The 23,783-nt window shown below is 41.5% G+C and overlaps 1 protein-coding gene across 1 annotated transcript in view; it reads right to left on the bottom strand.

Annotated features, from left to right (window-relative positions):
- Positions 1-23,783, bottom strand: part of NEK1 (NIMA related kinase 1) — a gene marked incomplete in the record, with an annotated part of 3,475,820 nt that overhangs the window by 2,816,983 nt on the left and 635,054 nt on the right. The window contains 1 exon segment of the mRNA XM_044062568.1: positions 14,628-14,682. Coding sequence (XP_043918503.1) covers positions 14,628-14,682 — 55 coding nt within the window.

Genomic DNA, 23,783 nt, shown 5'->3' with positions numbered 1-23,783 from the left:
ATAAGAGTGGAAACCAATGCTCTCATGGCCAAAAGGGAGTCACTATCAAGATTTTCTGGCAGTCCAGCTGAATCTTCTGCAGGACTCTTGGAAGCAGACGAAGAGGTGACGGTATAGAGAAACATCCAGTTCCAAGGAAAATAAAGGATGTCCATCTTCCACACTAAATGATATAGCACTATGGAACAGAAAAGAGGGAGCTGCCTGTTCAGACAGGAAGCGAAAAGATCTACCCGAGGAATACCCCACTGATGGACAATGTCCAGAAACACATCTCTGGGAAGCATCCATTTGTGAGATGGGTTTTGGACCTGCTCAAAGAGTCTGCCACTAGATTGTGCTCTGATAGAGCACAAACTGCCTGAAAAGTTAGCTGATAACCGAGAGCCAGAGTGCAAAAGTAAGACTTCGTGTCCCCCTTCTTGATGACATGTCACATCACTGTGGTGTTGTCTGTGTAAACCTTGAGGGCACCCGGAGACAGCAGGGGTAAAAAGCCTGAAGGGCCATAATCAGAGCTCTCACCTCTTTGATGTTGATATGGTCGGACTTCTGAAGGGAGGACCAGAGACCTTAATCTTTCAGGTGACCACAGGAAGCCTCCCACCCTATATCTGAATCAATGAATGGTCTGAAAAGGCAGGCCTAGGTTGAGGGTAGTTGCTGCATCCACCGCCCAAATTCCTGCTTAAGAAAAGGGAAGGAGAGGCACTCTGAAATCAAGAAGATGGCAATGCTGAAGCCAAACTGACTTGAGGTACCAATGAAGCTTCCACATATGCAGCCTGGCAATTGGAACAGAACATGCAATGAATCCTAGTGAGGAAAGAAACTCCCTGGGTGAGAAGGCAGGCAGAGGAAGAAGAGACTGAAATAAAGCTGTCAAGGGCAATTCCTTTGGAGCTGAAAGAGAGCAACATTGTCACTGTCTAAATGCTGCAGTCCAGATACACATGATCCCAAGGAGGAGTCAGGACACACTTTTGGAAGTTGACAATGAACCCCAGATTTTGAAGGAGAGAGATGGTGAACTCCAGATCCTGTGGCAGGCAAGTGGGAGAAGTTGATTGACTCGACGGGTCATCTAAATAAGGAAACATCTGAATGCCTTTAAGCCTGCAAAAACCCAAAACAGATAGAGAAGAGGAATTTCCTTCAGAATATGGGAGGTCATAAATAACCTTACAAACCTGGGAAATCATGGCCAGGACATATCTGGTCATGCGGTCTGGTAATTACTGGCCCTAAACCCCAAGGTGGCAGCAGTATAGACCTCCTTTCCAATCCTCTCCATAACTAATCCAATGACAGGAGCTTAGTAGAGGGTAAAAGCTTAGAAGGCTTGTCAGGAGACTGACAACAGCAGGATCAGCAGAAGGACATTTAAAACAGGAATTGACAATCCTCAGGAACCTTGTACAGCCTGTCAGATTTCTTGGGAACAGGGGCCTGAGAATCAGCAGTCTTAGAGGCAGCTATAAAAAAAGTGTGCAACAAAGCAGCCAACACAGGAGGTACTGCAGAAGGTTTAGGAGTATCAACCTGAAGCAACTTATAACACCTCTTCTGGATATCAGACACCTGAGAAGCATCCCATTAAAAGTACTCCATTATCTTGGCTACTGAGCCTCCAAAAGACAACTCCTCCAAAGCAGACTCAGAGCCAATGCAGTCCTCTTCTTCAGAGCCATAAGCCAAGGGAGAAGGCAGCTGAGAAGAATAAGCCAAAGACCCCTCTCATTAGATAAATTCTAATTCAAGGAATTAGGTTCCCTAGTCCTTGCAGTAGGAGTGGAAGTCCAAAGTGAAGTAGGCACAGAAACCCAGTGGGGAGGCTTCAGGGCCATCAAGGCATCAAACAGGCCCTGAGTAAACTCCTGCCATTCCCTCTGAGGTTCCTTAGGAAGAACAGAAGAATGCTTGGTCTTCTGCTTTTTCTTGGTAAGGATGTCAACCCTAACATACAGTGGAGGTTCCAACCCTTAACGAGATTCAGTCAGAGTACCCGGTACTTCTTCCCTGTCCAGAATTTGTGGATTCCCCCTAGGGTCATTCGAGATAACCCAACTATGGTTCCACCTCAACATCAGGAACAGATCCTCAGAGGACATGCAAAAGGAAGGACCGATGCCAGCCTCCGAAAAAGTTAAGGTGGAGGAATCTGATATCAACACCAGATGGCATACACAGCTATTACACACTTCTACAGAGGCATCCGGTGGAGGCTAGAGCAAAAGAGTATGGGTAAGATTTTTCTTCTTGCTTAATGGACATACCCTCAGGATTAACTGATTCTGCCATACCACGCTTATCCAACGGTTTAAGCCACTGGTTCTCCAGAAAAATGGCCAGGGAAGACAACCGGCTTCTAAGTGTCTTAGACAAAAATATCTTACAAATACTACAGGAAGTATTGTGGTTGGATGCACCCAAACAAAGAGACCCTGGTTGTGATAATCCTTATGAGGAATCTGCCTCACACATTGACATTCTCCCCTATTGAATGACATTAACTCCAATGTAATAAAAAAAATCAAACAGTAAGTAAGAAAAAAAGGTATGGCATTCAGACTGGCAGCAAAGTTGTTCAGGGCAACTGTTTCCATACATCACCTTTATGCCCCATGTCCTGTACAGGAAGCATACGTGTGACATGCAACACATACAAAATTTAAAGGCTTTGGCATACTGGCCGGACGTTGGGTTAACCTTAGCAATAGATCCCTATGGTGCAGAATACTGCAACAGTGATATAGGAGGACATCATGCTGGAGAGACATATGTGACTCAAAGGATCCATGTGCTCTGGAATAGGCTCCCCATTCATGTGAAGCAGAGTTCATCCCTAACCCTATTCAAAGATAACCTTGACCATTGGATGGTAATCATAAAATTAGCCCCGGGCTGGTCCCCATGTCTCTTACAGAGGCCAACAAATGTAACATACCCCCCAATAACTTTTTACCAACCTCCTAACAAACATTAGCTACCCCCCCACACACACACACACAATTAAGAAGCACGTTACTAGGGGATGTAATTGGATTAGGTTAAACAGCTAGACTTAAAATACCAAAGGTCATTAGTGTAGTATATTTCTATGATGTTCATCAAGATATTCTTGAAAGAGTACATTTACATCAAACCCCACTGTGTAAAGTCACATTTATAAAAACTGAAACTTGACTGCAACCATGAATCAGTGAGGCACAAACAGCATGGTTAGCTAAAACACAGTAACATTACCTACTCGGTGAATAAGCAGTGGATGTTCACAATGATCAAGCACACACTTTACAAATACAGTAAGGAGAAGCAGGCTTCCAACAGCCCTATGGAACTAGAAAAGAGAGACAGCCCTATTCCATCAAACTATTACTCTGTAGTGACTTAAACAGCTACAGAAATGTTTCTTGGCAGTAGGAAACAATCTGTGGCCATCCATGACCTCAACCCAGTTGTCAAAAGCTTTCAAAACATCCAAGAGTGCACCTACCAACTTGCAATGATTTAGTTTGCTGTAGTTATATAACAAGCAAAAAGGCTGTGTTGGTGCTGTATTTCAACCTAATGCCATGGTGATATGATAAAGAAAGTCTACAAAAATCAAACAAAAATTTTTCAGGAAATTTCTGAATAGTACTGCAAAAAACCCATGCATTCACCAATTCAAAATACAGTAATTTCACTTTATACATATTTGCATGCGATGTACAACATATGATGAAGTTATCACCAAACATCTTCCTAAGCACTTAAAAAAGAAAAGCTGAAAACAATAGAAAGATATGATAATTTTAAGGTAGATCCATATGCAAGTCAGAATGCTCATTAAAATCTGAAAAAAAATGAAAAATTTCATACTATTCACTTTAAACTTAAGTACAGTTAGCAGTTCTTTTCAAAGTATGGTTCTGTCAGAACAGGTATGAGTAGTGCGGAACAGGACGCAGCTCGTGCGGATACGGAAGGTAGCAAGTGCAGGAACAGCAGTGAATCACAGGAACAGCACTGAAGCAGCAACAACGTAGGCAGCAGTTGTAATACACAATTTCTTTAATACGACCACCATAGGACAAACCAAAAAATCCACAAAATGAAAAGACAGTTAAGCGCTTTCGATTGGTACAACCAATCTTCCTCAGAACTAATACCTTTAGAAATCATTACATCTTTTATACGTAACAGTAGAAACACTTATCAAAAGAGCGCCAAATCTCTTAAAGCCACAGCATCCTGTTAATACAAATAATCTTAAATAACTACACTATTAAAAAATCCTACACATATAGAAATAAAATTACTTCCGCATAACTATAGAATACATTGTTGGTCTGACATACAAAATACTAAACATATTGCAAGTCTCATGTACCAATGATTGCACAGAAAAAATCTTTTCTATAAGAAACAAAAACCTATCTAGTTTGTACATAAAAACTCTAATAAAAAATACACTCCCAATACTTCACTAATATGTGAATAATAATAATAATAATAATCATATAATTAATCATTACACTATTAATTCATCTACATCTAAAAAATATATTATCATGATAGTTTCTAAAACCTTATAAAAAATATATATATTTTAATTTAAAACTGTAGTAAAAGCTGTTCATTGAATCTCACCTAATATGCTGATATTGTGTTAATCAACAAGGAAAGGTTTGATGCTAATGTGGTCGTTAAGACCAGGACATCTAGTTGCGTCAGTTTTTATTTGCCATATACTTTCCTTGAGGGCTAATTCATTTTTCCAATTACCTTCCTGCCCATAAATTTGGTCAATAATGGCAAATGTAAACACATGGTTATCCCCTTTTTTAGACACATGCCTGTATAACGCATTAGTAGTATCATGTTTGCTAATCTTATAGTAATGTTCATATATTCGTTTTTTGATACTTCTCTCAGTTTTTCCAATGTAATAAGCCGTACATGCTGTACAGCAAGCAAGATAAACCACTCTTTTACTATTGCAGTTTCCTCTTTTACATTTGATCACAGTTTTGTTCATGTCAGCTAAGACAATTTTATCTACTTCATTTATGTAGCGACACTGGCGGCAGTTACCACATTTAGTACTCCCTCGAGCGTACTTATCTTTCCCTAACTTCAACCCATCTGAACGTTCCAGGAGTCTTTTAATATTGGGTGCCACCTTGTATACAATCTTGGGTTTGTTGCCTAACTTAGTATCTAAGCCATTGGAGTTAATGACATCCCAGTGTCTATACAAAATTTCCTTAATAAAATTTACATATGGGTTATAAATAAGCACACAAACTCTCTGAAAATTATCAGTCATTTCGTTAGCCCTAATATTGTTTAAGCCGTTGATATCACCAAGTAACGGCTTGTATTTGTTACACCATTCAGTAGTAACAAAATGAGAAATTTTCTTGATCATTCTCATCGGATATCCCCTCTTATGGAACATATTGCACAATGCATCCACATCTTCCTTCATAACAACCTCTGTGGAGGACATTCGTGCTATTCTGATGCATTGTCCCTTAATAATGTTTCTAAACATATAAGGCGGGTGGTTGCTATTATAGGCTATAAAATCATTGGAGTATGTAGGCTTTCTAAAGATTCTGGAAGCAAATCCTTCATCTGTATGCCATATAAACGTATCTAAATATGCAATCTCCTTAGTGCTATAATTGTAAGTGAATTTGAGAAATTCAGTAGTACCATTAAGGGATTCAACAAACTCATGTATCTCATCCTCAGACCCCTTCCATAATATGAATAGATCATCCAGAAATCGGGCATAGTATTCCACCTTCTCATAGTATTTGCTCTTAAATAAAAATTCGGTTTCCCATTCTAACATGACCATGTTTGCAAATATGGGGGCACAAGATGCCCCCATGGCCACCCCGATCCTCTGTCTAAAGAGCTCACCCTGAAACATAATGTAATTGTGTTCCAACACCAGAGACATAAGTTCAGTGAGCAAACAGATCTTATCCCAGGAAAACCCCGAATATTTTCTAAGACTGTTAGAAAAAAATTCTAACCCCACATCCTTGGGTATACTGGTGAATAGATCTACCACATCAATGGTAATAAATATATACTCCTTGTTCCATTTGTCCGGTGTAAGGTTTTGTAAAAACTGCCAAGAATCTTTCATGATATGGGGCACTACTTTATATATATGTTTCAACCAGGTATCAATCAGGACTCCTATATTGTAAGTTTTAGATTTAGGTCCTGACACTATAGGTCTATACGGCGGGTCAATGATGGATTTATGAATTTTCGGTATGCCAATAATTTTGGCCACTACTGGATAGTCATTTCTAATGAACTTGTAAATATCATCACTTATCCTGTTGTCTATCATATATTCTTCAATAATCAAATCGATCCTTTTATAACCTATATTGATTTGATTGTGGGATGTAACTTCATAGTTTCCAGAATCATACAGCCAATTATGCATTTTAGAATTATAGTCAGTCGTGTAACAAACCACAATACCGCCTCCTTTATCCGGCTTCATTATACGTAGGTCTTTATTACATATTAAACTGTTCAAACATGTTCTTTCCTCCCGTGTGAGATTATCGAGGCCTAGACTCTTTTTAATACTATTCTTCTTGTAATTAGAAAAAAACCAATATATGTCTTTACTCACTATCCGTTCATAGCTAAGAACAGACTGGTTGTTGGGGGGTATAAAAGTGCTTCGTTTCTTAAGGATAGCATGGTCACTAACATTATCAACTGTACTATTATCAAAATGAAGAGCCAAGTTAAGCCTTCTGCAATACAATTTCACTTCCTTAATTGTATCTATAAGATTAAAATCAGAAGTAGGTATAAATTTCATTCCTTTGCTGATCAAGCTTACAAACTCATTCTCAATTGAGATATCAGTATAGTTATAAACATAGAATCCATTATGTTCAGTCATGATCTTGTGAGAATCCTTTGTATTATCAACCTTATCTAGTGGGGGTAAGTGTTCTAGATGTTTATGCACCATATTATTCGACAGAACACTAAGTTGTTCACTGTGTTTCTTTATACTAAAAATAATAGAATGAATAGAATGAATATAACATTCAATGTCCCCCTGTCTATAGTCAGATAGCTCATTCTGTGCACCTGGTCTGTTGGCTAATTCCATCTGTTGTTGTGGTTCCTTAGTTTGGGTGCTGGGTAGTATCTCCCCCCCCCGAAAATTCTCATCACCTTTAACACTTCTTGGTCTATCATGGATACTATAGACTCTTTCTCTACCTTCATGCCTCCTATCAGAAGGCCAAATGTATGCTCTATTAATATCATAACTTTCTTTGTCCCTTATTAATTTCCTGTTCTTTCTATCAAAAATCACTTTCGTCTTGTCTTGTGCGTCTCTGAACTGTTTATTATACAAGTCCTTCCAATTGCTGAATTCAGAATGCCTGATAATGGTGTCATTCATACATTCAACTTCATGAGTCAAATAACTAAGTTTTTCATCATTGAATTTAATGAGCATTTGAATGTATGCAAAGCCAAATTTATCAAATAATTCATTAAATTCCCTTTTAACTTCCTTGCTATGATGTATACCCAAAGGGAGCTTAAAGAATCTAATACCCTTAGGAACTATCCTAGTATCAAGGCATTTAGATAAATAAGCTAAATCCATTTTGGTGTTTTTATATGCAGCCAACTTTTTCCCAAAATCATATATCATGTCTTTAATGCTGTTATGTTTAAAATCATGCATATTGAAATTTTCATTGTTGTCCACATTCATATTAGATTCAAAAACGTAATCATCAGATAAAAACTGGTCCATTAAGGCAATAGACGAGTTAGAGTTACGATTAACATTACATAAATTCTGATTAACATTACATAAATTCTGCTTTTGTTTGTGCCCTTGCACATCCAGTCCTTTTCTAGAAACAGTCTCTTTTCGTAGCACTGGGCTGTTACCTTGCAAAAACACATTGCCACTATCATTATGTCCAGTCCGTCTTGTATTGCCATATCTTTTAGTAGTTCTTTTTTCTTTAGGCCTAGCACCATATGTCTCGTGTTTACTTTTATTAAAACTAAAGTCAAAGGTACGGTCATTGTCTGCCGAATGGCATAAAAAATTCTTATTCCTACCCAACTGAAAGTCACAATGGGTGGATCTACATGCATTGTCCTGCATCCGAGCTTTGGATGGAATGGGCATATCAATTTGTTCAATATGGTCAAGAACCACAGAGTCCTGTAACAGAACCGGAAAAACACGCTCTGGGGTATCGTGAATATGTGGATCGATAAAAAGGTCTTGTACAATAATACAATCGCGTTCAGATGTTCGGTTGCCATTTAATCCCTCACTAATATTGACAGAATCTTTCGGTTTAGATAATGTTCCACAAACTTTACTGGTTCTATCACTGATAGCTGAACACACAACGGAATGAGAATTGCGTTGCTCACGCATATTTGCATTTACCTTGCTCTCAGCAGATTGTTTGTGCTCCGTAAATAGTTCCATAACTAGGGCAGTGAGTTTAGATATGTCATTTTGTAGTGCCGAAACTTCGGCTCGCAGTGCACAAACTTCCATACCCGACAATGAAGCAGGCGACCCCTCCACACTTCCAGCCATGTCAAAACTAGTAACAGAAAACTGATGCAAGATCAGCGGACAAACAGGTATGAGTAGTGCGGAACAGGACGCAGCTCGTGCGGATACGGAAGGTAGCAAGTGCAGGAACAGCAGTGAATCACAGGAACAGCACTGAAGCAGCAACAACGTAGGCAGCAGTTGTAATACACAATTTCTTTAATACGACCACCATAGGACAAACCAAAAAATCCACAAAATGAAAAGACAGTTAAGCGCTTTCGATTGGTACAACCAATCTTCCTCAGAACTAATACCTTTAGAAATCATTACATCTTTTATACGTAACAGTAGAAACACTTATCAAAAGAGCGCCAAATCTCTTAAAGCCACAGCATCCTCACACCGGATAAATGGAACAAGGAGTATATATTTATTACCATTGATGTGGTAGATCTATTCACCAGTATACCCAAGGATGTGGGGTTAGAATTTTTTTCTAACAGTCTTAGAAAATATTCGGGGTTTTCCTGGGATAAGATCTGTTTGCTCACTGAACTTATGTCTCTGGTGTTGGAACACAATTACATTATGTTTCAGGGTGAGCTCTTTAGACAGAGGATCGGGGTGGCCATGGGGGCATCTTGTGCCCCCATATTTGCAAACATGGTCATGTTAGAATGGGAAACCGAATTTTTATTTAAGAGCAAATACTATGAGAAGGTGGAATACTATGCCCGATTTCTGGATGATCTATTCATATTATGGAAGGGGTCTGAGGATGAGATACATGAGTTTGTTGAATCCCTTAATGGTACTACTGAATTTCTCAAATTCACTTACAATTATAGCACTAAGGAGATTGCATATTTAGATACGTTTATATGGCATACAGATGAAGGATTTGCTTCCAGAATCTTTAGAAAGCCTACATACTCCAATGATTTTATAGCCTATAATAGCAACCACCCGCCTTTATATGTTTAGAAACATTATTAAGGGACAATGCATCAGAATAGCACGAATGTCCTCCACAGAGGTTGTTATGAAGGAAGATGTGGATGCATTGTGCAATATGTTCCATAAGAGGGGATATCCGATGAGAATGATCAAGAAAATTTCTCATTTTGTTACTACTGAATGGTGTAACAAATACAAGCCGTTACTTGGTGATATCAACGGCTTAAACAATATTAGGGCTAACGAAATGACTGATAATTTTCAGAGAGTTTGTGTGCTTATTTATAACCCATATGTAAATTTTATTAAGGAAATTTTGTATAGACACTGGGATGTCATTAACTCCAATGGCTTAGATACTAAGTTAGGCAACAAACCCAAGATTGTATACAAGGTGGCACCCAATATTAAAAGACTCCTGGAGCGTTCAGATGGGTTGAAGTTAGGGAAAGATAAGTACTCGAGGAGTACTAAATGTGGTAACTGCCGCCAGTGTCGCTACATAAATGAAGTAGATAAAATTGTCTTAGCTGACATGAACAAAACTGTGATCAAATGTAAAAGAGGAAACTGCAATAGTAAAAGAGTGGTTTATCTTGCTTGCTGTACAGCATGTACGGCTTATTACATTGGAAAAACTGAGAGAAGTATCAAAAAACGAATATATGAACATTACTATAAGATTAGCAAACATGATACTACTAATGCGTTATACAGGCATGTGTCTAAAAAAGGGGATAACCATGTGTTTACATTTGCCATTATTGACCAAATTTATGGGCAGGAAGGTAATTGGAAAAATGAATTAGCCCTCAAGGAAAGTATATGGCAAATAAAAACTGACGCAACTAGATGTCCTGGTCTTAACGACCACATTAGCATCAAACCTTTCCTTGTTGATTAACACAATATCAGCATATTAGGTGAGATTCAATGAACAGCTTTTACTACAGTTTTTAATTAAAATATATATATTTTTTATAAGGTTTTAGAAACTATCATGATAATATATTTATTAGATGTAGATGAATTAATAGTGTATTGATTAATTATATGATTATTATTATTATTATTCACATATTAGTGAAGTATTGGGAGTGTAATTTTTATTAGAGTTTTTATGTACAAACTAGATAGGTTTTTGTTTCTTATAGAAAAGATTTTTTCTGTGCAATCATTGGTACATGAGACTTGCAATATGTTTAGTATTTTGTATGTCAGACCAACAATGTATACTATAGTTATGTGGAAGTAATTTTATTTTTATATGTGTAGGATTTTTTAATAGTGTAGTTATTTAAGATCATTTGTATTAACAGGATGCTGTGGCTTTAAGAGATTTGGCGCTCTTTTGATAAGTGTTTCTACTGTTACGTATAAAAGATGTAATGATTTCTAAAGGTATTAGTTCTGAGGAAGATTGGTTGTACCAATCGAAAGCGCTTAACTGTCTTTTCATTTTGTGGATTTTTTGGTTTGTCCTATGGTGGTCGTATTAAAGAAATTGTGTATTACAACTGCTGCCTACGTTGTTGCTGCTTCAGTGCTGTTCCTGTGATTCACTGCTGTTCCTGCACTTGCTACCTTCCGTATCCGCACGAGCTGCGTCCTGTTCCGCACTACTCATACCTGTTTGTCCGCTGATCTTGCATCAGTTTTCTGTTACTAGTTCTGTCAGAACAGCTAATCTAAAATGCGATGCAACTGTGCATACAACTGGAATTTATTTATTTTACATTTGTTAACTGGGAATGTCTGACTGAGCCAGAGCCCTTTTTCAGCAGAGTCCCGGGGAGAAAAGCTCCAAAATACAATTATAATAAGCTAAAGTTATACAAACAGGTAAGCGACTAAATACTATGTACTATAATATTAACAATGCAAAGTTAAAGTTATACATTCAAAAAGAAAAAAATCTTAAATATGGTAATTCTTGACTATAAACTCTCTCCTTGAACAACACAAAGTAAAAAGAAAACAGACAACAGAAAAGAAAAGCAGAAGCCGTAATGATGTCTTAAGAGGTTAATTTCAGAGAATAAAGGAAAGGGAAGTGTAGGGATATTAGGAATAAGAAAGAGGGAAGGAGTAGGATAAAGGAAAGTGTAGAGATGAATAGATGGGAGGAGGGAAAGAGAGGAGCAAGAAAAGGAGGTAGTGGTGGAAAGGTGTGTGCCAGTTGGATGGTTATAATCAGGAAGGATGAGAGGATGGCACATCCATAGTAGTTTGAAATATTTTTTTATGGCCAACTTAAATTGTTTGGGATTCTTCAGATTTCTAATTTCAAGAGGGAGCTTGTTCCAAGCTATCAAAGGGTGGTAGCTGTATACGTTTTGACCTGATTTAGTTTTGGGTTTATAAATATCTAATAGATCATGGGATGAACTTCTGAGATTTCTTACTGGGGAGTAGTGAGATATTAGTGAGGACAAGGGGCAGGACAGTAGGATGGCTGATACAAAACTGAGTGTATGGTTTGGAGCTGTGTGAGCTGAAGTAGGTGGGGTAGTTCTAGCCAGTTTAAATGTTTCAGAGATACACAGTGGTGGGATTTATATGTTTGCTGAGCTGCAAATCTAGTTATATTGTGGCATGTTGACTCAAGCTTTGATAGTAGAGAAGAGTTTAGATTAGTAAGACTTTGGGACGAGTATGTTAAGCATGGCAGAAGGTAAGCATGAGCAAGTCTGATTCTAGCTTCATGGGAGACAAAATTATTGTTTCTATATAGGAGTCCTAGTTTCTGATGAGTTTTCTTGACGCAATTATTAATATGATGGTTGAATTTCAGCTGGTCATCAATGGTAACACCTAGGAATTTTGTACTTGATTCTACTGCTAGAGGGGTACTGTTTAGTGACATTAGAGAACAGGAAGTTTTGATACGGTTAGCTGTTTTCGGGAGAAAGAGTAGTGGTTTTCTTTTTTTGCAGGGGGTTAAGGATGAGCTGATTGTTGGAGAGTCATGTCTCTACTGAAATAAAGGAAGAATGGGTAGCAATTAAGAGTTCAGAAGGGGATTTAGCTATGGTTATGACTGTGGAGTCATCGGCTTACTGGACAATGGAGGAATGTGGACAGGAGGTATGAAGTTGGTAAAGATATTAAAAAGTAGTGGGCCAAAAATGGATCATTGACAAACACCCATTTTTATTGGAAGAGCAGTAGATAGTGCAGAGTGCTATCTGACTGACTGCAGTCTGTCTGTGAGGTAACTAGAGAAACAAGGTACAGTGTCAGAAGAGAAAATTAGGTCAATGAGTTTCTTAAGTAGCACAGAGTGAGAAACAGTATCAAAGGCCTTTGAGAGATCAAGAAATAGACAGGAGATAAGTTTGGGACCATCTCTGGCTAAAGAAATAGTGTTAAGGAAGGAGAGAAGGGAAGCAGTAGTGCTATGTTTTGGTTGAAATGCTTGCTGTGTAGGACTGAGTAGTTCTTCCTGTAAGAGGTGGTGTGTGTGTATGCATTTCTCCAAGACTTTAGAGAGAGGGGACAGAATAGCAATAGGTCTGAAATTTGAGATTTCAGAGGAGTTACCTCCTTTGTGAATGGGTATGGTATAGAATTGTTTCCAGATAGATGGGGCTTGAGATTCAATGATAGAGCAATTAATAATGATGGCTATAGGCAGGGCAAGAGACTGAGCAGCATTCTGAAGAAATTAAGATGAGAAGTTGCCAGTGGATACAGAGTATGGTTTTAGCCTAGAGAGCAAAGTTTTTATGTAGGAGGTGGGAACAGGTTTGAGGAAGAAAGTCTTAGCAGAGTTTGCAGTAGAAGTTGTTTCATGGCAGCTTGGAGAAGTAGTGCTAGAGAGGTTGGGATTAAATAGTTTGGCTATAGATTCTAAGAAGTAAGTGTTGACGGTGTTGGCAGTTTCTACTGGTAATTTGTCAGGGCATGGGCTGGGTGAGGTAGGATTACCAGGATGCAGTATTTGGTTTACTGCATTCCAAATTTGTTTAGGGTCAAATTTTAGAGTGGAAGGAAGGTTGTGATAGAAATTATTTTTGTCTTTATTGAGGAGTTATTTAACCTGATTTCTTTGTATCTTTGCAGGTGGGCAGGACCTTTAGATTGTAGCCATATTTTCCAGGCTCGGTCTCTGGCTTTCATAAGGATACGAGTAGTTTTTGAGAGCTAGGGGGCTATATTTGCCTTTATCCTTATTTTTCTAAGTGGTGCTGTAGAGTTTAAGCTATCAAGGAAAGTTATGTTGAAAGGTTGGGACAGTTTCACTTAGTGGGAGCTGGGTAAGGAAGTACCAATTTACTTTAGATACAAGGGTTTTACATGTTTCAGGGTTAAAATTGGAGAGATTGCGGCAGGAGATGTATCTATGCGGCTTAGGGATTTTCAAATGTTTTAAATGTTATGCCACAAACATAGCATTAAAATAATTTTTTTCTAATTAAAATACGATGCAGGGCATCCACTGCCTTTGCTTAAGAGCTCATTCTAAAAAAAAGTGTATGCAGAAGTGCCCCTGCACACTCCTTGAAAAGAGATTGTATGCAGAAGTGTCATTGTGCACTCCTTGAAAAGAATAGAGCAAAGCATTTTGGAGATGTGCTTCCTGATTTTAAAGTGATGTAAGAAGGCAGAAACACTACTAGGGCACACATTTCTGGAAATGTGTAGTACTAAATGAGTTACTACAAACAGATGCACAGACACAACAGCAAAGAAAAAAAATGTGGGACAGACCTGAACTGGTCTTAAAAAAAAGTGAAGGAGGAAAGTCAATCAAAGCAATATTTTGTTATTATAACACAATATTACAGCAAAGTAGATGTCTATATGACTAATAGTAAGAACTGCCATGAGCTGCTGCCAAACAAGAATTATGGTCAGGACAAAGAAGATGACCAAAAACATCAATGCAGTATATGCTTGGCCTGCTCAGCTTCATTCCTGTATGTCTACAATTTAGTTACATTTTGAAATGTAAAACTTTTCAGCTTTAAAGTCAGAATAACCCTGTTCTCATTAGTGCATATACTGTCAGACAAAGAACATGACTTTTTTTTCTGTAAAAAAAATAAAGAAATAAATAAATCACTGCACTACTTACTGCATGTTTGAGTGTGCATATCTCATAAAGGACACATCCAAGGGCCCAGATGTCACTTAAACAAAAGCAAATAATGCAAGTTTAATGACAATACACTACATACAATTATTATAATCTAGAACTGTATAAACTCTAATAGAAATACATCAATAAATAAGCTAATGTAAGCAGTGTTCTACATACAGTGACTGATCTACATAGTAGTAGCAAGAGACAAAAACCTACCTTTAAATAACTACTGAAATACAAATAATTAATGCAGGCATACCTCTCAACCATTTAGTTTAAGAAATCTGGATAAACCCCAGAAGTATGTCCAAAATAGGAGCAGATTTTAAATATTGCTCTTGTAAACTTAAAAAAGCTGCTAAATTCAAGTTTTACATTAGCATGCATTTCCTGAAGGATATGAAGTCTGAAACTCCAATCCCTTGTCATGATTTACTGACTTAAATCCTCCGTGATTTTGTCAGAAAAACCCAAATTTCATGAGGAAAAGACTAAAAATATGAGGCAAAAAGTGGACATTCTATGAAAACACAAGAAGAGCTGAAAGCATCTATCAGAGAAAACATCCCTGGGACCCCTGGTTATGCAGACCACCTCTACCATACAGACTGCATCTTTCCATTTGAGTTTCCACCTCAACCCCTGAGGAACTGTCTCCGCATGGATCTTGGAAGGGGATCCTGTGATTTTTTTAAACCACATTTTCTGTCTGCCTCGTTCCTACTCACACCTAGAGTGCGAGTCCAACTCTGGGGACAAATAAGGATGTTCCATCAAAGGGAGTACTGACGAAAGGTTCTACAAAGTCACACAAGTACATCCAGGCATGTCTTCTGATGGAAATGCCTGAACCCACAAATAGTGAGGTACCTTCAGACACGTGTGAGATAAGCCTCATGGATTAGTTTGAAATAGACTGAAGGGTAGCCAACTGTGAGGAAATAGTACTCTCTACCTCAGAGGATATGGTCCCAGAGAGGGGATTTGGAAAGTTCTTTAATCAAATCCCTCCGGAGTCTCGTAAAATGCCAAATAATTCAGAAGCACAGAAACGCTTCCCAAACCTGTTCAGCGCCCTAGACTCCTAGCTAAGGGGTGGACACAGGAACATTGTTCTACCAGTTCCTTTTTAGTAGCTGCTGCTATGACCACAGCATCACTGGGTACTCCTTTACTCCAGGGTGGTCTATGCTTAGGTGGTGCCAAGATCCTGTCTGGTCTCTGATGGACTGGCTCAGTTGCAACTGGCTCCTTCCATGCAGATTGAGAGACTAAATCTAGGAATGCATCAGCAGCGGAGTCACCCAAACGGTAAGATGGGCCAAGCTCTGAAGGCCTTCAGGAACACAAACTTTTCTTGGGAAGGATTATCGGGGGACCAACCACTACTTTGTATTAGGAGTTCTAAGATGTCTCCAAAGAAGACATCATTGGGTGGTGATCTGGGGGACCTTTCCCCTTCATCAAAGTCGGTGTCCTCAGTGACAGACTCTTGTGAGCAGTCAAAGTGCCTCCTTTTACACTTGGGGACCTCCCCAGTGGGGTGCTCTGGGAGGTATTGGAAGAGATAATGATACCCTTCTGGGTGGCCTGGAAACTGATTCTGGCTGGCTGTCCCAGTGGAATTGATGACTGAGGCTCTGGATGCAAAATTGAATGGGAGTGGTGAGTCAGAGCCAAGTTTATTAGAGATGTCTTAACTCTAAGAATAGAGAAGACTCTCTCCAGTACCTCAAAGGCACAATGTTTGGGAGAAACAGAAGCCGATGGATCTGACAAGATAGGCTTACAGACTGTTGGCACCCGAAGCCACACCGGCAACCTACCCAAGGAGAGAGTTGAAGCTGAGCTGTCTAGCACCAAAGCTCCAAGGGACAGAGATGGCTCAGACAACTTCAGAGTTGAATCTAACACCCTGGAGTTTGCAACAATGCTATGGCTCAGAGTCATCTAGCTCCAAAGTGCTCAGGGCTGGATATCTCAGGGACACCACCAGAGTTGAAGATGCCAACATCTTCAGATCCAAGGCAGACGACTCCAGGGCATTCAGATCCAATGGCTCCAAAACTGGGGGTCAGATTGGAGGAGGAGCTTACAACAGAGGTGTAGTACTAATATGGGCCTCTGTACCCAATGTGGTCGGAGCTGGAGGAACTCCCATTTGTATCTACATCCTGAGGAACTTTCTCATCATCCCGTCCACATCTGCTTTGAATAGGCTCCTGGAAGACGTCACAGATAAGGGTCTTGAGAGGTGGTGGGGAGACTGCTCCAAAAAAGGTGATGGGAGCCAAGCAGTAATCGACTCTGGCAGTAACTGAGGAGAATGGATCTAGGGTGACTTGGTGGATCTTGACCTCTTATCCGAAGCACTCAGATCCAACTTTTTAGCTTGTTATAGGGGTGGCTCCAGAAGGACGTAGAGGACCATGTCTGTTCATGAGATCTTTTACGGATTTCCTTAGAAAGAATAAAGAAGTTATGTACTCACCATAACATTCCATCTGAGTAGTTCTACTCCATTTGTCTTCAACCCGTGGGACACTGGATCCATATTGGATCTGAGCCGGCAACTTTACTAGCATCTGCTCAGAGCTACAAGCTCCTCCCCTTACCCATAATACACCTCCACTACGTTCCAACCCCCAGATCGAGTTTGCTGAACCTTATACTGATAATCCGACCTGAAAAAATACTTGTGACCTATAACTGCAGCCCGTAGGCTGTACATATGCCAAGGTCCAGGGGAAGGAGGGAGGGATGGTTGAAGACAAATGAAGTAGAACTACTCAGCTGGAACGTTATGGTGAGTGCATAACTTCTTTATCTGAAGTAGTTTACTTCATTTGGTCTTCAACCTGTGGGACAGAGTCCCCAGCTACTAATCTCCTGGGAGGCCCTCATGGAAGGATATCCTGGAGCAAACGAAAGGATGCTCTCCTTCTGGAAGTCAAATCCAATTTGTAATGAGAAACAAATGTATGAGATGACGACCAAGTAGCTGCAGAACAAATATCATCAAAAGAAACTCTAGACCAAAAGGCTGCAAACGTAGCCATCGATCTATTGGAATGAGCTCTCACCTGACCCGGAGGAAACATGCCTCTGTCCTTACAGACCTGAAGGATGCATGAAACAATCCATCTAGCAATAGTGACATTGGAGATAGGTTCTCCAAAAAAGGTTTACAGAAGGAACTTTGATGGACAAGGCCTACAGTTCTGAAACCCTTTTGGCAGTGGTAATAGCCACCAGAAAAGCTGTTTTCCAAGATAAATATTTCAGATCTGCTGTAGCAGCAGGTTCAAAAGGTGGAACGACCAAAGCTTGAAGAACCGTAGTAAGGTCCCATGGGGGAAAGGGATCCTTGGCCAGTGGGGGGTGTAACAAAAAGGTGCCTTTAATAAAGGCTTTACACAGTCTGGAGGAGGCTAGAGAGGCAGAATTCTCACCCACATGAAAATGAGAAATGGCAGCCAACTTAACCTTGACAGTAGAAGAACTAGCTTTGTGTTGAAAAATATCAGCTAGAAAATCAAGAATGTGGAAACAGGAGCCGTGAAGGGGTCTAAACTCCTTTGAGAGGCCCAAAGGGAAAAACCTTTCCACTTACTGCGATAAACCTTCCTGGTCAAAGACTTATGAGCAGCCACCAAAATAGACCTAACTGAGGAGGATAATCCACGAATCCTAGCAATCAAGGGAACTGGAGCAGCCAAAGCTGCGAGCTTCAAACTGTTAAAATTCAGATGAAGAACCCCCAAAGGCTGTGAAATCAGACCCTGAATGGGACCCAAGATCCAAGGCGGAGCCACAAAGGTGAGACCAAAGGAAGGGAAACCATACCTGGCGAGGCCAAAACTGGGCAATGAAGATCACTTTGCTCAGTCAACAAGCTTTCTGCAGAAACCTCGAAAAAAGAGGTACTGGAGAGTAAGCATACAGAAGACTGAGAGGCCAAATATGTACTAGAGCATCTCTGGGGAACTCCCCTGGCAGGGGGTTCAGAACAACAAACTCGATGCACTTCGCGATGGAAGGAGATGCAAAGAGACCGCAGCAAGGTTGATCCCACTCGTGGAAGATCTGTTCAGCTACTGAAAGATACAGAGACCACTCGTAAGGTATCAGAATAGTCCAACTTAGCCTTTCCACTAGGACATTGGACCATCCCGGAATGTGCGTTGCAATGAGAAAGCGACCGGTGGAGATAGCCCATTCCCACACTCTCATGGCCTCGTGACAAAGGGGGTAAGATCTGGTCCCTCCCTGTCTGTTGATACACCAGACCACTAAAATGTTGTATGACTGAATTGCAATGGTTCCCAGAGAAAGAAAGGCATGAAGGGCCTGCGACACTAAAAGGACATCTAGAATGTTTATGTGCAAGCTGGTCTCAACATAGGACCACAGGCCTTGGATTGTCCTGCCAAACAATGCCCTTCCCCCAGCAGAGTTGGGAGGCGTCCGTGGTCACTGTGACTTGGGCAGGGGCTGGAACTAAGGGTCTTCCCTCCAAAATGTCCGGAGAACACGTCCACCATATGAGGGACGACCGACAGACTCGAGTGAGTTGTAATGGATACGACCTTGGAAGTTCCAACAGGGACCATTATACAGCTAGTATCCACTGTAGAATTCTCATATGTAACCAGGTACACGGGAGAAGCGTTATGGTCGCCGCCATTGAACCTAAAGCCCTCAACACTGATTCCACCATTGGAAGCTGAGAATGGCAGATTAGGGAGACATGCATCCTCAGGTTTTGTATTCTCTCCGAGGTCAGGAAGATTTTGCACTATAAAGTATCTATCCTTGCACCAATGCAGTCTATCACCAGTACAGGATCTAAGAGTGATTTGGATGCGTTGATTGTGATCCCCAAATGCATGGCAAGGCTCTAGAAATAATACCTGGTTTGAGAGAGTAGATGCCTGGTGGGAGCAGTGAGGAGTCAATTGTCCAGGTATGGGATAGACCTGAATCCCCTGAAGCCTCAGGTGAGCCGCTACCACCGCCATCACTTTGGTGAACACCCTGGGGGCTGTGGTGAGACCAAAGAGTAGGGCTCGAAACCGGTAATGATTGACTCCTAGCCAGAAGCAGAGGAACCTGCTGGAGCTTCTGTGCATTTTTATGTGATAGTAAGCATACTGGAGGTCTAACAAGCACATCCACTCACTCCCTTGCAGGCACAGCATGATGGACTGTAGCATGACCACTTCTCTTTAACAAATGAATGGGCCTCAAGTCCCCCGTTTTCTTTGACATCAAAAAGAACCTGGAGTAGAAGCCCGATCCGGACTCATCTGTGGGGACGATTTAGATGGCTGATTTTAATAGCAACCTGGAAATTTCCTGTGCTGCTGCCTCCCTTTGTGTGGGTGGTACGTCCAGGAGGTGTTCGGGAGATTTGGGAGGACCCACAAAGGGCATAGAGTATCCTCTGGATAAGATCTAAAGCACCCAGAGGTCTGATGTTATGGACTCTCATGCCGCCAGGTGCAAGAACAATTGTCCCTAGACTGCTTCCAGAGTAGAGCAGTGGGGCCACCCCTCAGGGTTGCTGCCCGGGTCTGTCCGAGAAAGGTTTTCGAAATACAAAGTTCCTCGGACCCCCTCTGCCTCTGGGCCGGCGTCCATGCTGTCCCCCTCTGCCTCTGGGGGAAGAAGAGGAGCCCTGAGTGTCCCGGGAATACTGTGACTTCCGGAACCACATCTTCTTTTGCCCTCTCTAATTCTGGGAAAAGGACCTTTGAGGGTTCGAGAAGCGGATCCCAACAGCAGACAGTGTCTTCTCATCCCTTTCACTCTGGACTAAAGTCTCTTTTGACGGTCTTACCAAAAAAAAATAGAGCAGTCACAGGGGGCACTGGCAACGGACGCTTTGAAAGGCTCCAAGAATTAACATAGTCTGAGCCAGGCACTGCACCTCATGGACATGCCGGACCCAGCCGCCCTAGCCGCTCCTTCAGTAGCATGAGAAAGGACTCACATGGACGTGTTGGAGACCGCTTTCAAAGTGGCCATCCTTGCGGAGAACAAGTCATTGTGCTCCTGCAACATGGACTTAGGGGGAGACTTCGCCATCTCCTTGACCAGGTCACGTTGGAGACTCAAGACGTGGGCCAGGTAGTTCAGGGCCCTAATGGAAAAGGTAGCTGAAAGGTAAACCCACTTCCCAAAGTGGTACATCATCCGCAACTATCTGTAAGGAGGATGACCATAGAACTCTCATGGGCTAGTTCCTTCTTTGTGGCTGCTGCTACCACCATGGCTCTATGGTGGAACCCTTGTTCCATGCTGGCCTATCCGAAGGTGGACTCAAGATCTTGTCAGGCATTTTGGGAATTGGTCCATGGTGTCCGTCTCCTTCCATGCCCGCGAGGTGACCAGGTCTAAAAAGGGATGAGCGAGAGGGAGAAACCCAGAAGTAGATGGGGCAGTGCCAAAGGTCTCCAGGAAGACGGACTCATCAGAAGAAGGTTTGGGGGCAGACCAACCTGCCCACTGGCGAATGATTTCCATGATGTCTCCAAAGGGGACAACCTCGGAAGGTGACCTGGGGAAACCTTCCCCATCATCCAAGTCTGCATCCTAAGGGAGGGAGTCGCGCAACCTCTTACATGTATGCTTGCGAGGCATATCTCCGGGTTGGGATCTCCAGGTGGAAATCGCAAGCCACTTGTTCTTAAGGGGGAACCGTCCGGGGCTCCTCAAGCACAGGCTGTCCCCTCTGGTAAAATGACGGGAATCATAGAAAGAGTCAAAGGTCTACATTAGAACATCGAAGTTTCAAAACTTCGAATGTTTTAATATCAACCCCTATTCAGCCCAAGCTGAAAATATTGAAGCTACAGAAAACCAAATTTTTTCCTAGGGAAAGAATTCGATTGTCCATTTCTGTTGCTTCTGTATTTTCAGAGCTGTGGTGGAAAGTTACGGGTCGGGTGCAGGTAAGTGTGTGATTGAGCACAGGTTAGGTTAGTTAAGGTTAGGGCGCGGGTTAGGTATGTGTGCGATTGTGTGGACGTGAGGGGTTAGGGTGGGGTAGATGAGTAAGGGGTAGGGCGCGGGTGAGGTGAGTGTGCAATAGTGACGGACCTTAGGGTTAGGGTTTGGGTTAAGGTTATGTGGATAGTTAGAGGTGTGTATATATATATATATATATATATATATATATATATATATACACACACACACACACACACACACACACACATATATATATATATATATATATATATATATATATATATATATATATATAGTTTAGTGGAGGGTTAGGTGTAAGATTTTAGGTGTATGTGTGTGGATTGCTGTTTGTTTGGTGTGCTCGTGTTGTGTGTATGTGTTTTGGAACAGCTAATTTTTTCCCCAAGGAAAAAATTTGCTGTTCTGTATGTTCGATGTTTTCAGCTTTTGCTGAATAGCGGGAAGATATTAGAACATTCGAAGTTTTTAAACTTAAATGTTCTAATTTAGACCCAGAGTCGAGGGGGTCAGGGCTGAGTCCGAGGGGACAGTCAGGTGTCTTGATCCAACGGAGAGAACTCTTTCTACCAGGTTGAACGCCGAGGGAGAATGAACCTTCTGTGGAACCAATAAGGAAGCTGGTCTCCCTGGGTCCGACAAGAGAATTGGAGACGGGCCAGAAGTGGACACTGCTCCGAGTGAGGGAACTTGGCCTGACAAAGGCAGAGATGATAAAAAAAAGTTCCACTCCCTCGAATCCGACACCCAAGCTCCGGCTGCGATAGCGGCCCGGATCAGACATGCTCCACGCAGCTGCCAGCATTGAGAAAGCAGGTACCGTCACGCCGACCCCATGACTAAAGTCATCCTCAGATCAGAGTACTCCAAACCCAGTGGATGGATCGGAAAAGGAGAAATCGGTTGAAGAAAAAAAAAGTGAGCTACACTCTCCTGTGGGAGAGTGGGCTGGCAAGACCCCTATCTGGATCAGAGGATAAACGAAGCTCCTCATTATTCTACCCATGTGGACTTCCAATAAGGACCGAGTGGACCTCGGTGAGGCCACGGACTCTGACCTTACGCACATATATATACACACACACACATATATATCTTCTTCTTTCGGCAGCTCCAGTTAGGGGTCGCCACAGCGGATCATCTGTTTCCATTTCTTCCTTTCCTCTACATCTTGCTCTGTCACACTAACCATCTGCATGTCCTTCTCACCACATCCATAAACCTTATCTTAGCCCTTCCTCTTTTCTTGCTACCTGGCAGCTTCATCCTTAGCATCTTTTTCCCAATATACTCTGCATCCCTCCTCAGCACATGTCCAAACCAACTTAAACTTGCCTTTCTGGCTTGATCTCCAAACCTTCCAACCTAGGCTGACCCTCTAATATACTTATTCCTAATCCTGTCCACCCTCGTCACATCCAGTGCAAATCTAAACAACTTTAACTTTGCCACGTCCAGCTGTGACTCCTGTCTTTTTGTGAATGCCACCTTTCTCCAACCCATATAACATAGCTGGCCTTGCTACCCTCTTGCAGACCTTCCCTTTCACTCTTACTGGTACTCGTCTGTCACAAATCACTCCTGACATTCTTCTCCACCCAATCCATCCTGCCTGTGCTCTCTTCTTCACCACTCTTCCACACTCACCATTACTCAGAACTGTTGATACCAAGTATTTAAATTCATCCACCTTCACCACCTCTACTCCCTGCATCACCACCATTCCTCTATCCTCCCTCTCATTCACACACATATATTTTGTCTTAGTCCTACTGACCTTCATTCCTCTTCTCTCTAGAGCATATCTCCATCTCTCCAGGGTCTCCTACACCTGTTCCCTACTCTCACTAAATATCACAATGTCAGCTGCAAACATCATAGTCCACGGGGACTCCTGTCTGATCTCGTCTGTCAACCTGTCCATCACCATTGCAAATAAGAAAGGGCTCAGAGAGGATCCTTGATGTAAACCCACTTCCACCTTAAACGCATCCGTCACTCCCACCGCAGACCTCACCAATGTCACACTACCCTCGTACATATCCTGTACCACTCTGACACTCCCGACTTCCTCATACAATACCACAACTCCCCTCTAGGCACCCTGTCATACGCTTTCTCTAAATCCACAAAGATACAATGCAACTCCTTCTG

Source organism: Protopterus annectens, chromosome 2.part1 (genome assembly GCF_019279795.1).
Source record: "Protopterus annectens isolate FY-2018-M chromosome 2.part1, PAN1.0, whole genome shotgun sequence".
Classification (NCBI taxonomy): Eukaryota; Metazoa; Chordata; order Ceratodontiformes; family Protopteridae; genus Protopterus; species Protopterus annectens.
This window is presented reverse-complemented; position numbering and strand designations above follow the sequence as displayed.